This window comes from Populus euphratica, unplaced genomic scaffold (assembly GCF_000495115.2).
Source record: "Populus euphratica unplaced genomic scaffold, PopEup_1.0 scaffold380.1, whole genome shotgun sequence".
In the NCBI taxonomy this organism is placed as follows: Eukaryota; Viridiplantae; Streptophyta; class Magnoliopsida; order Malpighiales; family Salicaceae; genus Populus; species Populus euphratica.
The window spans coordinates 2,220-14,516 of record NW_011500269.1 but is presented as its reverse complement, the minus strand read 5'-3'; the positions used below and the strand labels follow the sequence as shown (position 1 = coordinate 14,516).

The following is a 12,297-nucleotide window of genomic DNA, read 5'->3' as shown; positions in this document are numbered from 1 at the left end:
TTGTTGTTGTTGTTGTTGTTGTTGTTGTTGTTGTTATAATTTATATAATTAACCTCAATGTGGTTCGATCTCTGTCTTGTCGGGTTGTTTATTACTTCGACACTCCTACACTTAGAAAAAGACATCAATCTTTTGATTATGTCACTAAATGTTACTAGAGCTAAAAGAGGCATACAGTGTTGGTCTGAAAAGAGGAAGCTCGCTGCTATTGTTGAAAGAATTAATCTTCTTCCCCTCTCTAGAGGTCCCGTCTTTTTCTTTCTTTAAAGAGTGATGGTGGTGACGTCTAAGATTTGTTTGGGGGAAGGAGACCTATATTCTTTACAGCTGACGGTTGAGAAGAAAAAAAGGTGGCTCTTGTAATGGTTCTACAAGGGCTACTAAGGGAGGGTGGGATGAACCGAGGGTTATTTCTAGTTTTTCTTGTAGTGTCCCTTTGATTTTTGTAATGTCTCCAAGATAAAGAATTATTAATAATCAATTCAATCAAAATGTTTAAGCTGTTAGGTGAGGTCTCAAGATATGATTTATATTATTCTTTAATTTTTTTATGTACCATATTCGTATTTCATAGTGAAAGTTTGCAAACCGGATATACATCAAAGTCAACAAAAAAAAAGTTGTGAAGAACCTATAAATAAATCAAAGATGATCCCCAATTGTTTTTTGAAATTTTTTGATATCTAAAAAGGCTTGTTTAGCTAGATATCAAAATAAAAATAAGTAGCATACAAGGAAAAAACACATAAGAATGTGTCTTTCTACACATACCTTTAGCCCAAAGCTTGGGTTGGAATTTAGGATTACTGACGAAAGGCATATTGATGGACACTTTCTGTTGATGATATAGTCGGTAAAAAAGTTACCAACAGAGTTTTAATCTCATATTGATGGATTCGGTCCATCGGTAACACTATAAAATCTTGTAATTAGAGTGAAGGATTGATGCAGCAGCTGATTAGTATTTAAAAATGTATTTTTATCAAAATTTTATATCATCAGTTTACATTTGAAGTATCAATAACTCCTTAACTAGAGCCTGTTTTATAATAACATTTCTAATAATATAAGATACCTTTAATTTATGGTAAATATTCATCTTAAATGCAGGCCTATCACATAAATCAAAGGATTGATTGATGAGTTTAATCACTGAAATTGAGAAGATAAAGAGAGGGTTAAGCTTAAAAAAAGATGCTGGTTGAATTTAAATTGAAACGCCATTCGGTTATTGGATCATAACTAAAACTATAAAACTTGGATTTAGGTCTAGTTTATATGGATAGAAAGCTAAGACATAGACCTAAAACTTTCATAAGAATCCAAGATTAAAAAAGATCGTTTTCAAGTTCAAATTATAGTAACAATAGAGAAGTCAGAATTTGTCTTATAGCTTAGATACTGTTTAGTATTCAACCCATATCTCGAGTTCTAGAAGTCCAAATGACCTCATTCTTGTTTTATTGGAACGCTGAGATAATTTTCTAGAACTTTCATGAAAACTATATGTTCAAATTTTGATGCTAGCAATAACGTTTTCTGCAGACAAAAAGATAATGATTATTATCAAGTCAAAAGGTGGACACCCACTTAACAATTAATTATCAAATCAATTGTTTTAAATTTTAGACTATAAAAAAAGGCATTTGCTATATATTTAGGCATCTTGATTTTCAGATCAAGGTCATATTCTTGCTCTCTTTCTTTATATTTTTATAATTCTTAAGTTTTGCTTTAATTAATCTCTTGTTTATACCTTTCAGTTCCTTTACTATACTTATATAATTATGTTTTTCTCTTGTTTATTTATGTTTCTCTTCTTCATTATGTTTAGCTAAGTTTATTATGTCAAGATGAAAAAGTTTCACTGATGGTGTTAGGATAAATATAATATAAACTCAACGTGAACTTTAATATTTGATACTAACATATTTTGTATTTATTTTCTTACTCAGTCTTAATATCTTACTCGTTAAATGGTTAATCTAGATTTATGTTGAGGTTAATCTAGATTTATATTGAACAACCCTTGGTACAACAAATACTTTGTACTTTCATAGCCCAATTGTATGGTATAACCAACATTTGTGCTATGAAAAGAATATAATTTGTTATTAACATAAGTTATCATCATGAATACCTGACAACATTTAATAGTATTGGTATTACTCAAATAAGATAATTAATATAATAATGTTAATAAATTATAACTTGATTAGAACCTCTTTTGTATATGGTTTCTATTTAATAATAAAAAAAGTTTATATTATACTTATTTGAAATACTATTAGTGGATCCTCTAACCTCGATAATTGTTTTATATTTATTTAAATCCTTATATCAATATCACTTCTCAAAACTTTCTTCAATTTCTTTTTTGTTATTATATCTTTTTTTATTTATAGTTTATATAATTAATTTCTATATGATTCGACCCCGGTCTTGCCGGATTATTTATTATTTCAACATTTCTACACTTGAAAAAAAACATCAACTCTTTAATCATGTCACGAAGAACAAAAGATTGTTGAACTTCTTGGTTTCATTGACAAGGGAGGAGAAGATGCAAGCTCGACTGGAAAAAAGGATTGAATACAGAGAAGAGTGAAGGATGATTTTCCTGCTCTATACCAAATTAAATTATGTTGAGAGATTGTTTTTGGGTGAATTATAATGATTGTCAATAAAAATAACTATTTCTTTATATTTATATTTTTAGGGTTGCGTATAATATAAGAATAGAATATACTACATATAACTATTTCTATATAAGACAACGAAATGTACAAGTCTCTTTCCTTAATAAATATGGATACGAGAAATTCCGAACCCGTAATCGAAATTGTGATCGAGCAAACAGCAATACCATCACCACATCGTGGCTCCCTATCTATCATCAAGCAATCTATGATGTCAATCTTGGCGAGGTTACATGCCGGTTACTTTAGGATTAGCCTTGCTCTATGTAGTCAAGCCTTGCTATGGAAAATCGTCGGAGAATCTCCTGATGATGCACATGCTCTTAGACGTATGTTTCGAATGCTGCCCTCCACAGCTTTTGTTCTTCTCTGGTCACTAGCTCTCTTCTCATTAGCCTCACTCTCTCTTCTGTATATCCTTAGATGTTTATATCTCTTTGAAAGGGTGAAGGCTGAGTTCTTGCACCATGTAGGAGTGAACTATCTTTTTGTTCCTTGGATTTCCTGGCTTCTTTTGCTTCAATCATCACCATTCATTACTCCAAAGACCATGTACTACCTAGTTCTGTGGTGGGTTTTTGTGGTTCCAGTGGTGTTTCTCGACGTCAAAATCTACGGCCAGTGGTTTACTAAAGGAAAGAGGTTTTTATCAGCGGTGGCGAATCCGACCAGTCAGCTATCAGTGATAGGGAATTTGGTAGGGGCCCAGGCTGCAGCGGAAATGGGGTGGAGGGAGAGTGCTGTTTGTATGTTCTCTTTGGGCATGGCACATTATCTTGTCCTGTTTGTTACACTATATCAAAGGTTATCAGGGGGCAACAGCCTGCCTACTATGTTGAGGCCCGTCTTCTTCATGTTCTTTGCAGCTCCAAGTGTGGCAAGCTTGGCTTGGGACTCCATTTCCGGAAGTTTTGATTACCCGGCAAAGATGCTCTTCTTTCTGTCTCTCTTCCTCTTCTTATCCCTGGTGTGTGTGTGTGTGTGTGTGAAGCAGTAGTAATTTTTAGGGTTCTTAATTAATTTAATTATTAGTCCAATCTGTATGGTTATTTTAAGAAGTAAATAATTTTAACAAATCGAACTCACTAGAACTCAATTATTTTATGTAGAGAGTACGTAATCTTGATGATAAAATGGTTAATTAAAAAGAAAAGAAAACTTAAAATTGAGTTGTGGTTTGATTTTGTGTGTGTGTGTGTGTCTTAAATTAAGCATCCATGTATACATGGTCCTTAATTTTCTAATATTTGTTAATTTATTTGTAATGTGAAAATAGGTTTCTAGGCCATCCCTATTCAAAAAGTCCATGAGAAAGTTCAACGTAGCATGGTGGGCTTATTCGTTTCCTTTGACGGTGCTGGCTCTGGCTTCAGTAGATTATGCACAGGAGGTGAAGGGCTTCCTTGCACATGGAATAATGCTTGTGCTCTTGTCGTTGTCGGTTCTGGTATCTCTTTCTCTGATGGTGTTCACTGCTCTCAACACGAATATGCTGTTCCTAGAAAATGATCCCTCCGTCAAGCCCTAACACTCGGCGAGTAGGGAATGATGTTCCCATCATCTCCATCACTAAGATGAGAGACAAGAGCAAGACTAATTCAATACTCCACTCGTGTATTAATTTCAATATGCAAATGTAAAATAATACTATAACATATAAACATTTAGTTAAATGATTTACACTTCTTATACTAAAATTCCTTCTCTCCTGAGTGTCATGCGTCTGCAGGAGTTTTGTATGAAAATTTTATTTGTATATATGGCATTACTCTTTTAATTATAATAGTCAAAGAACTATTCAATATTTTTTATACTACAAATACTCAGTTATAATTTACTCAATTATATATATATATGTCCTTCTCTTGTATAATATTGAGAGGATTTTTTAATATTTTCTTCTATCTTTAATTGTGTTTATTCAATCCTTGAATAAGAGTGTTTTTCTAATATATTCTTCCGCCTATTTTTTCCATTCAAATCAATGAAAAAGTTACTTTACTTGCACGTGATATATTTTTTATATTTCTTTAAAGAACATAAATGCAGTGAAAACACTAATTTAAATTCATTCGGAATGATTAACTTTTTATTTTTAGGTTATCACAAATCAAAAAAATTATTCAATTATCTAACTTCTAATAATAATATGTACGGAAAAAATCTTTTAGAATAAAGGGATTTTGATGCCGTGAGTGCTAGCTGCTCTTCCTCACCTTTTTCTTTTCTATATTCTATATTACATGATACAACACTTTATATTACATTCTTTTTTCTTTTAGAATTTAGAATTGTGATACTCCGTGTTAATTACACTCTAGTTTTTTATTTCTAAAATTTATTTATAATCAAGACATAATTAATTACCATAATTTAATTTTTTTACCAACAATTCATAATGTGTGATCACCTATTAGGTTCATAATAGTTTGGTCTAAATATAAATCATAATCTTTATTAAAATAGGATTATATAAATTAAATAATTTATATTATATTATCAATTCAATAAATTAAATGGTTTATATTTGAAAATCAAGAGAGGCATCTAACAATGCGTTTTGATCTTTAAAATATTAAAAAAATCATATATAGTTTGACTTCATCTTTCAGTAATTAGTTTTTTAGTGTAACTATTATCATTTCATCTAGAATGTTTTAACTTAGACATTTGAGCATAAAGTGTGTCTGCTCTACTAAATTATATTTGTTAACAACATGATAGTTATTGATTATTTGAAAAAAATTTGAAACCATTTTCAAATCTCATTCAACCTCGAACAAGAATTTTATAATTAATACTATTTAAGAACATATAAAATATTAGATACGTGTTAGGTTTTTCTATATTCATTCTTTATCTATTATTCATTAGATAAAAAATTTAAATATTCATATTATATATATCAAGTTTTGAGTATCTATATTGATATTTATTATATAACTAATATTTATTATTTAATAAAAAAATAAAATAGTTATATGTTCACACACATACATACATATTTGAAGTATGGTTATGTGTGTATGTGTTAACTAATAAAATTATAAATGTTACATATATATGTGTGTATTATTTTATATTAGATAATCTAGTTTCAAACAATATGTAAATATTCTACATATTTATCTATATAATACAAATATATATTTTAAATTAAGTATGGATGGGGTTTTGGATTGAGTTTAATAATATTCACACATTAAATAAGATAATGACCTAAAAAGATTTATAAATTTAAGTAAAGATGGGTTGTTATCCATTAAATTTAGATTAAATTATCAAACATTATTCCGTACTCGTTGGATAAGATAATGATCTAAAAAGACTTATATAAGTCAAGATGGATTGATGCGGCGAATCGGTAGAGATTCGATAGTTGAACGGTAGGAGAGGATAATTCCAAAACAAGAAATTCGGAATTAGTCACTAGCACAAGAGGTTGGCAAGTTGGGTTGACGTAGATTTATGTTAAAATCACAATACATTATGACATAGTATTTATTAGTTATTTTCATGTTTCCCGAATAATGTTTTAAAAAAAATAAAAAATTTTAAAATATGTTTTTCTGAAATAAAAATTTAAATTATAAATCAAAAAATTTATACATATATTTAATTAAATAAATAAATAATTATATATAAAGTAAATATAAAAAACAAAATTGATAACGTGTCTATTTAACTTGCCTAGTTAAAGGTTGAATAATTATTTTTTCTAACATAAATGAATGAATTAATATGTATATTTTATTAACATGTTTTTTTACAATGAGTAAAAAATATAATTATAAATCAAAAAATTAATATTTACATATAATAAAATATAATAAAATTGATATATGTTAATAAAGATATATAAATACTTAAGCTCATTTTTAACCAAAATAGAAAAATAAAATAATGTTATAATTACTATATTAAAACAATATTTTACTAGTCTTTGTATAAGAGTTTTTTGCGAAACAAAAAATGTAAATAAAAAAATATTATAAAAAATTATAAAATAATAGTCTAAGTGTAGAATGATAAATATTCCAAGTATAAATAATAAAAAATAATATTTTTTTCCAAAATAATTTTAAATAAAAAATGAAAAAAAAATTACAAAAAAATGAAGAAAAGAAAAAAGAAATGGTGATTAATAGGTAAAGTATAAAATGATAAAAATATAAATTATAAAAAGAAAAAAATATATAAGAAAAATTAATTTCTTAAAAAACCAAAAATTTCATATTTGTCACCTTTATAGGGCTAAGTGAAAAAATAAAATGGATATATGAAATTTAATAAAATAATTGGAGGCTTATTCAATCTAATTATAAAATAAAATGGAATAAAATATTCAATATATGAAATTTAACGTAATAATAAAAATATGATACGGAAAAAAAAGCCACTATAACAAATATTATATTAAATATTAAATTAATATAGAAACCTTTTGTGGAAATTAATGTGAGAATCTACCACGGAAACCCGAATTTTGATGATGTTGATTGGGAAGCCGATTGAAAGATCATAGGAAGAGGAGGAAAATGAGAGGATTCATTGAAAATGAAATTTGAGCTTTCAAAATTGGAGGCTAAGAAGAAGAAGAAGATGATGAAGATTTTTAAGAAGAAAAAGAAGATGATGAAGATTTTTGGAAGAAGTTGAAAGCGAAGTGATTGTTTAGCCATAAGGAAAATTAAAGTGAGGAACTACCACGAGGACATGGTAAAACCTTGAAACCTTACTATAAGTGAAGTTTTAATGTGATCCTTCCACCAAAAACAAGTGAATTTTTTAAGATTTTAAATAAAGATAATATTTTTAAAAAATAAAAATTATTATAAAATAATCTATTTAAACAAAAACTACATTGTTAATAAATTTTATAAAACAATATATATAATATGTGTCGCACCTAAAATCATAGTGATCTTTTTAAAAAAACATTGAATTCATGAAAAAATAAATTTCCAGCATCTTGTTTTTAAAAAAAAAAATTATATTTAAGAAATTAATATCTAAGTATTATAATTAATAGAAACTTTAACTAGTTAATAAAGGTTAAATAAAAAATATTATTATTTTTTAAATGTTTTATTTTAGATAGGTTATATTACTAATTTTATCTTAAATTATTATAAATTTATTAAATTATAATAATGATAGTTTATTTGGATTATACTTGTAATTTTTCAAGATTTTGTTCAATGTCCTTATTAATTGAGATGATTCCTTTCGTCTTTCACCAAGATTTCCGCCAAAAAACTCCATTTGATGTTGGAAAGTAAAAAGGCAAGCTTCTGTCTAATTGAGTAACAAGAATGCCTCGATATAGCCCTTGGCCTTTCACATCAATGCAATTGCATCCTCCTAACATGCAATTCATTCTCTAAACACTACAACAAAAAATTGAAAAATACCCACAAAATATTTTGCTGACATATAATGACTATTTCATTAACATTTAAAAATGCTAATAAAATTGGTGACAAAATACTATTATTGAAAAATATCTTATTGAATTTTCTATTCCATCAACAATTCTATTAACATAATCAAATACCGATAATCAGAAAATCTTATCAGCAATTCCATCACTGTTTATCACTGTTATGCCATCAATAAGTTGCTATATATTCTGTGAGTTTTTTTTTTAAAAAAACATTAAAAGTATTTTAGTTATTTTATTTTATTTTTAAAATGTAGAAAGACTTATTTATATAACTTGTGAAAAGTCTTCATTATCCCTACTAGCCAATTTAATATTTTTTTATGGGAATGGAGAAACTCTCAGTTACACTGTTGTAGTAAATAATACCATTAGATCTTTATGGCCAATAATTTTCCAATTACTATTAGGTTTTGTTAATGAACTCTTCAATTTTGACCAATTGGCGGCCAAAAAATATAAATTTGGAACTGAAAAAGACAAATGCAATCGCAGTAAAAAAACTCTTAATCAAAAAAAAGTAACCAAACCGAAAAAAAAAAATTGAAAAAAACCCGAAACCGGGTCAAACCGACCGGTTTCGGTTCGGTTTTTTAGAGGAAAAACCTGTTCAAATCGGTTTGGCTCGGTTTTTCCAGTTTGGCTCGGTTTTCGGTTTTTTGGTTATAAAACCGAAACCGAACCGAACCGGCTGGTTTTTTCAAAATTTTAATCGGTTTAATCGGTTATTTTTTTTCCGGTTTTCTCGGTTTAATCAGTTTTTCAGTTTTTTTGCTCACCCCTAATACATGGTACCTGAAAAAATAATTATAATTAAATAAATAAAATATACTAACAAACACAAATTATTTTTTGGCCTTAAATACAAGAAGAAAAGATGGCTTCCTCTTAGTCCATTTATCACTCAAAGTCTTAGAGAAAACACAAGTCGTAAATACATGTTTTTAATAATCCTCTTATATGTATTCTTACTGTTGTTTGTTGGATGTACTTGCGCGACGTCGAGGCGAATTGTTGTTGTTTGTTTAGAAGACGTCACCTAATATTTGGTCAAGGGTTATTAGAAAATCCAAATGTACTAGTTTTTGTCAAAAATTCTAGACTTATTATGACTAAAAATTATATTAGTTCCTCCAACGCATCCTAATTGAGGTAAATTGCTCTCTGATTTGTTATGATTTAGGGGTTTTGATGTTGTCTTGTCAGTGGTCTAAGATTTAAGAAAAGTTATTATTAATAATGAGATTCTTATATTATCAAGTAAAGAAAATCCAACTGTTCTGATATCAATTAAAAAAAAAAACCCTACTTTTTTAATATTAAGAATACATTTTATGTATAAATTCATGATTTGAGATATTAAAAAAAAATAAAATATATTTTTAATATTTTTAAAATATGAACTTAGTTCTCATGATTTTAATAAACTGATTATTAAAGTTTAAGATATTTTTTAAATACAGATTTTTAAAAATTTTGTTTTGTATGAAAATAGTGTAAAGTTTTTTATATTTTTGAGAAATTTAGTTATATATATGAAAATAAAATATTTTTTTATTTTTCTGCATAATATAAAAATACAAATCACTATTAATAAAAAATTAGTAAAAAAATACATAAAAAAACTATAATTTTTTTTTTTAAATAAAATACAAGAAATTAACATAAAAATATATTTTGTCAAACATTCTTGGTCCAAGACAAATTAAATTGAGGCCTAGCCCAGCTCAATTTTTTTTTCTCTCTCTCTCTGTTTTCGTGACCCGGCTGTGAGCTGTCTAAGGCAAGCATGCGTGAACTTTTCACGCATGCTGTGCACAGTGCGAAGGTAATTAAACCTTCGCACGGTGTTCTGCAGCTGCAAAAGAAGCAATGGGAAAGAACTTACCGGTGCAGGGAAGCGAAGCCGAAGACGATGGCTGAACGATTCTCCTCTCTTTCTTTCTATTTTCTATTTGCTTCTTCTCTGCTTTCTGGTCTCCTGTTTTCTCTGTTTCTATTTTCTGTTCTTCTCACGACCTTGTTCCTTCCCTTTCGTCTCTGATCTTCTCTTCCTTCCTGGTATTCGTCTGCGTGTTTGTTTTTGGTTCTGTCTCTCTGTGTCTGTGTTGGTGTTCTCCTTCGTTTTTTTTTTCGTCTCCCCTCTTTGTTCTTTGCTCTTTTTTCTGCTGTTCCTGGTTTTCTCCCTCTTCCTCCTCTTTTTTATTTTTGTGTTTTGTTTTGGTTTCTACTGTGATCTTCTCCTGGAATGCATTGTTTCTGGTGTGGCTGCTGCTGAAGATGGAGCTGCTACTGAAGACGAATTCGAGCGCGTGCTGCAGGAATACAACGGTCTCTTCTTTTTCTTTTCACTTCTGTTCGTCCTCTCTGCTCTTCCTCTTCGTCCTCCCGGTTTCCCCTTTTTTTCCTCCAGTTCTTCTTAGTTCGTCTCTCTTTCTCGCGTGGCCTTTCTCTGGGTTTTTATAAAACCAGAGAATGCCATGGGATAGCCCAGAAAATGAACCGTCTCGCAGGACCGTTACAATGGTAATGGAGACGCATCGTGGGGACTGGGGCGCGGGGCGGCTTTACTTCTTCATGGTCTGGTCCGCTAAAGAAGATGAACAGTGTCCTTTGAAACGACGCCGTTTTCTTGACTAAATGGCTATTTGCAATTGTGTCCCTGGATCAAATACAATTGGACCCCAGCATCTCGAAGAAATTTACTAAATAGTCCTTAAACCTTAATTGCTTTCAATTTTGACCCAAATCGGCCCCAAACTTTGGTATTTCTTCAATTAAGTCCTTGATTGCATAAATTACTTAAATCAAAGTTTAATTAAGTCCCCAAACTTGTTAATTCTTCCTATCTTTGACCAAATTGACTCCTAAATTTAATTTCTCGAGGGTTATCACACCATAAGTAAATCACCTAAGTTTTGAGATAAGTTAATATAGAGCTCATGAAAATTTTGACTATTTGTATTGGGATACAACACTTGATCAATTAACACAGATGTATTAATAAAGCTATTGTATTGGCTAAGATAAATAAAAGATGTGTTAATAAAAATAATATCTTTATCAAAAAATTAAAATTACTGTACTTTTAGGTTTAATAATAATATTAAAAAAATTTCTAACTTGAAAATTATTTTTATATTTTAAAAAATATAAGTTCTTTATAACACAAACATACAAACTAGTTGGTACTACAATTCTTGTTATTATGGAACAATATACATTTTGAAAAATAACCTAATGAAATAAAATATATAAAAGCAAAGCAATATAAAAAATAGTAAAACGTAGAGAATGTGTAAGGATCATAAAAATTAAGGAGACTTCAATGTAATTCAAACTCAATTATCAAATTTAAATTTAATATTGTTTGCTAGTCTGGTATTAAAGGTAATTATTTTTTGTCCGGTTTGATTTTTATAAAAAAATAACTATACTAAAAATAAATTTTAAAAAATCAAAACCAGTTCAAATCAACTAGTTTTGGTTCAGTTTTGTTTTAGCTCTATTTGGCATGATTTTTTCTGATTTGACTTGGTTTTTCAGGTTTTGACTTGATTTTTTCTAGTTTAGCTCAGTTTTTTTGTTTCGATTTGGTTCGATTTATTTTTTGGATTTTAAGCTTATGAAACCAAATCGGTTAATTTAAAAAAAAAATTAATTAGTTTTTTTCATTGTTTGATTTTTTCAATTACTATTTTTATTTAATTAGTTTTTAATTTTTTTTTATTCACCCTGATCTCATGAGAGGTTATACCTAGCTATTATACTCGTGATTTTTCATTATTATATTTTTCATAAATCATATTAACAGATAATTTGTTTAAAATGGGCTTAAATTATTAATAAGCATTGATGTTGTGATGTGCTCACGGACTCAAGTCTTGCTATTGACACCTTAGTTATTATTATTTTCGTTTTCTTTTCCCTCTATCTCTTTATATTTTTTTAATATTACATTAAGCGTTTAAAATTTTTTTATATAATTTCAAATTATTTACACATGCCCCTATCTCTTTTTTTTTTTAATATTAAGTTTAGAGTTAAAAAGTTTTCATATAATCTTGAATTCATGTAACAATACACCCACTTTTATATGTTTTCTTGAATTTTTTTTATTGATTTTTTTTTTCAATTTCATCTTCAATATTAAAT

The 12,297-nt window shown here is 28.2% G+C and overlaps 1 protein-coding gene across 1 annotated transcript; it reads left to right on the top strand.

Moving 5' to 3' along the window:
- Positions 1 to 2,851: 2,851 nt before the first annotated feature.
- On the top strand, positions 2,852 to 4,229 carry LOC105112946 (S-type anion channel SLAH1-like). Its single transcript, XM_011008877.1, has 2 exons — positions 2,852 to 3,666; positions 3,976 to 4,229. Exons 1-2 carry the CDS (start codon positions 2,908 to 2,910, stop codon positions 4,225 to 4,227), a joined length of 1,011 nt encoding a protein of 336 aa, XP_011007179.1. The 5' UTR covers positions 2,852 to 2,907; the 3' UTR covers positions 4,228 to 4,229.
- Positions 4,230 to 12,297: the final 8,068 nt, after the last annotated feature.

Excerpts from the sequence above, each read along its gene's own strand:
- LOC105112946 (XM_011008877.1), top strand. The coding sequence starts at position 2,908 with ATGATGTCAATCTTGGCGAGGTTACATGCCGGTTACTTTAGGATTAGC. Across the intron at positions 3,667-3,975 it reads TCTTCCTCTTCTTATCCCTG|GTTTCTAGGCCATCCCTATT; the intron begins GTGTGTGTGTGT and ends ATGTGAAAATAG.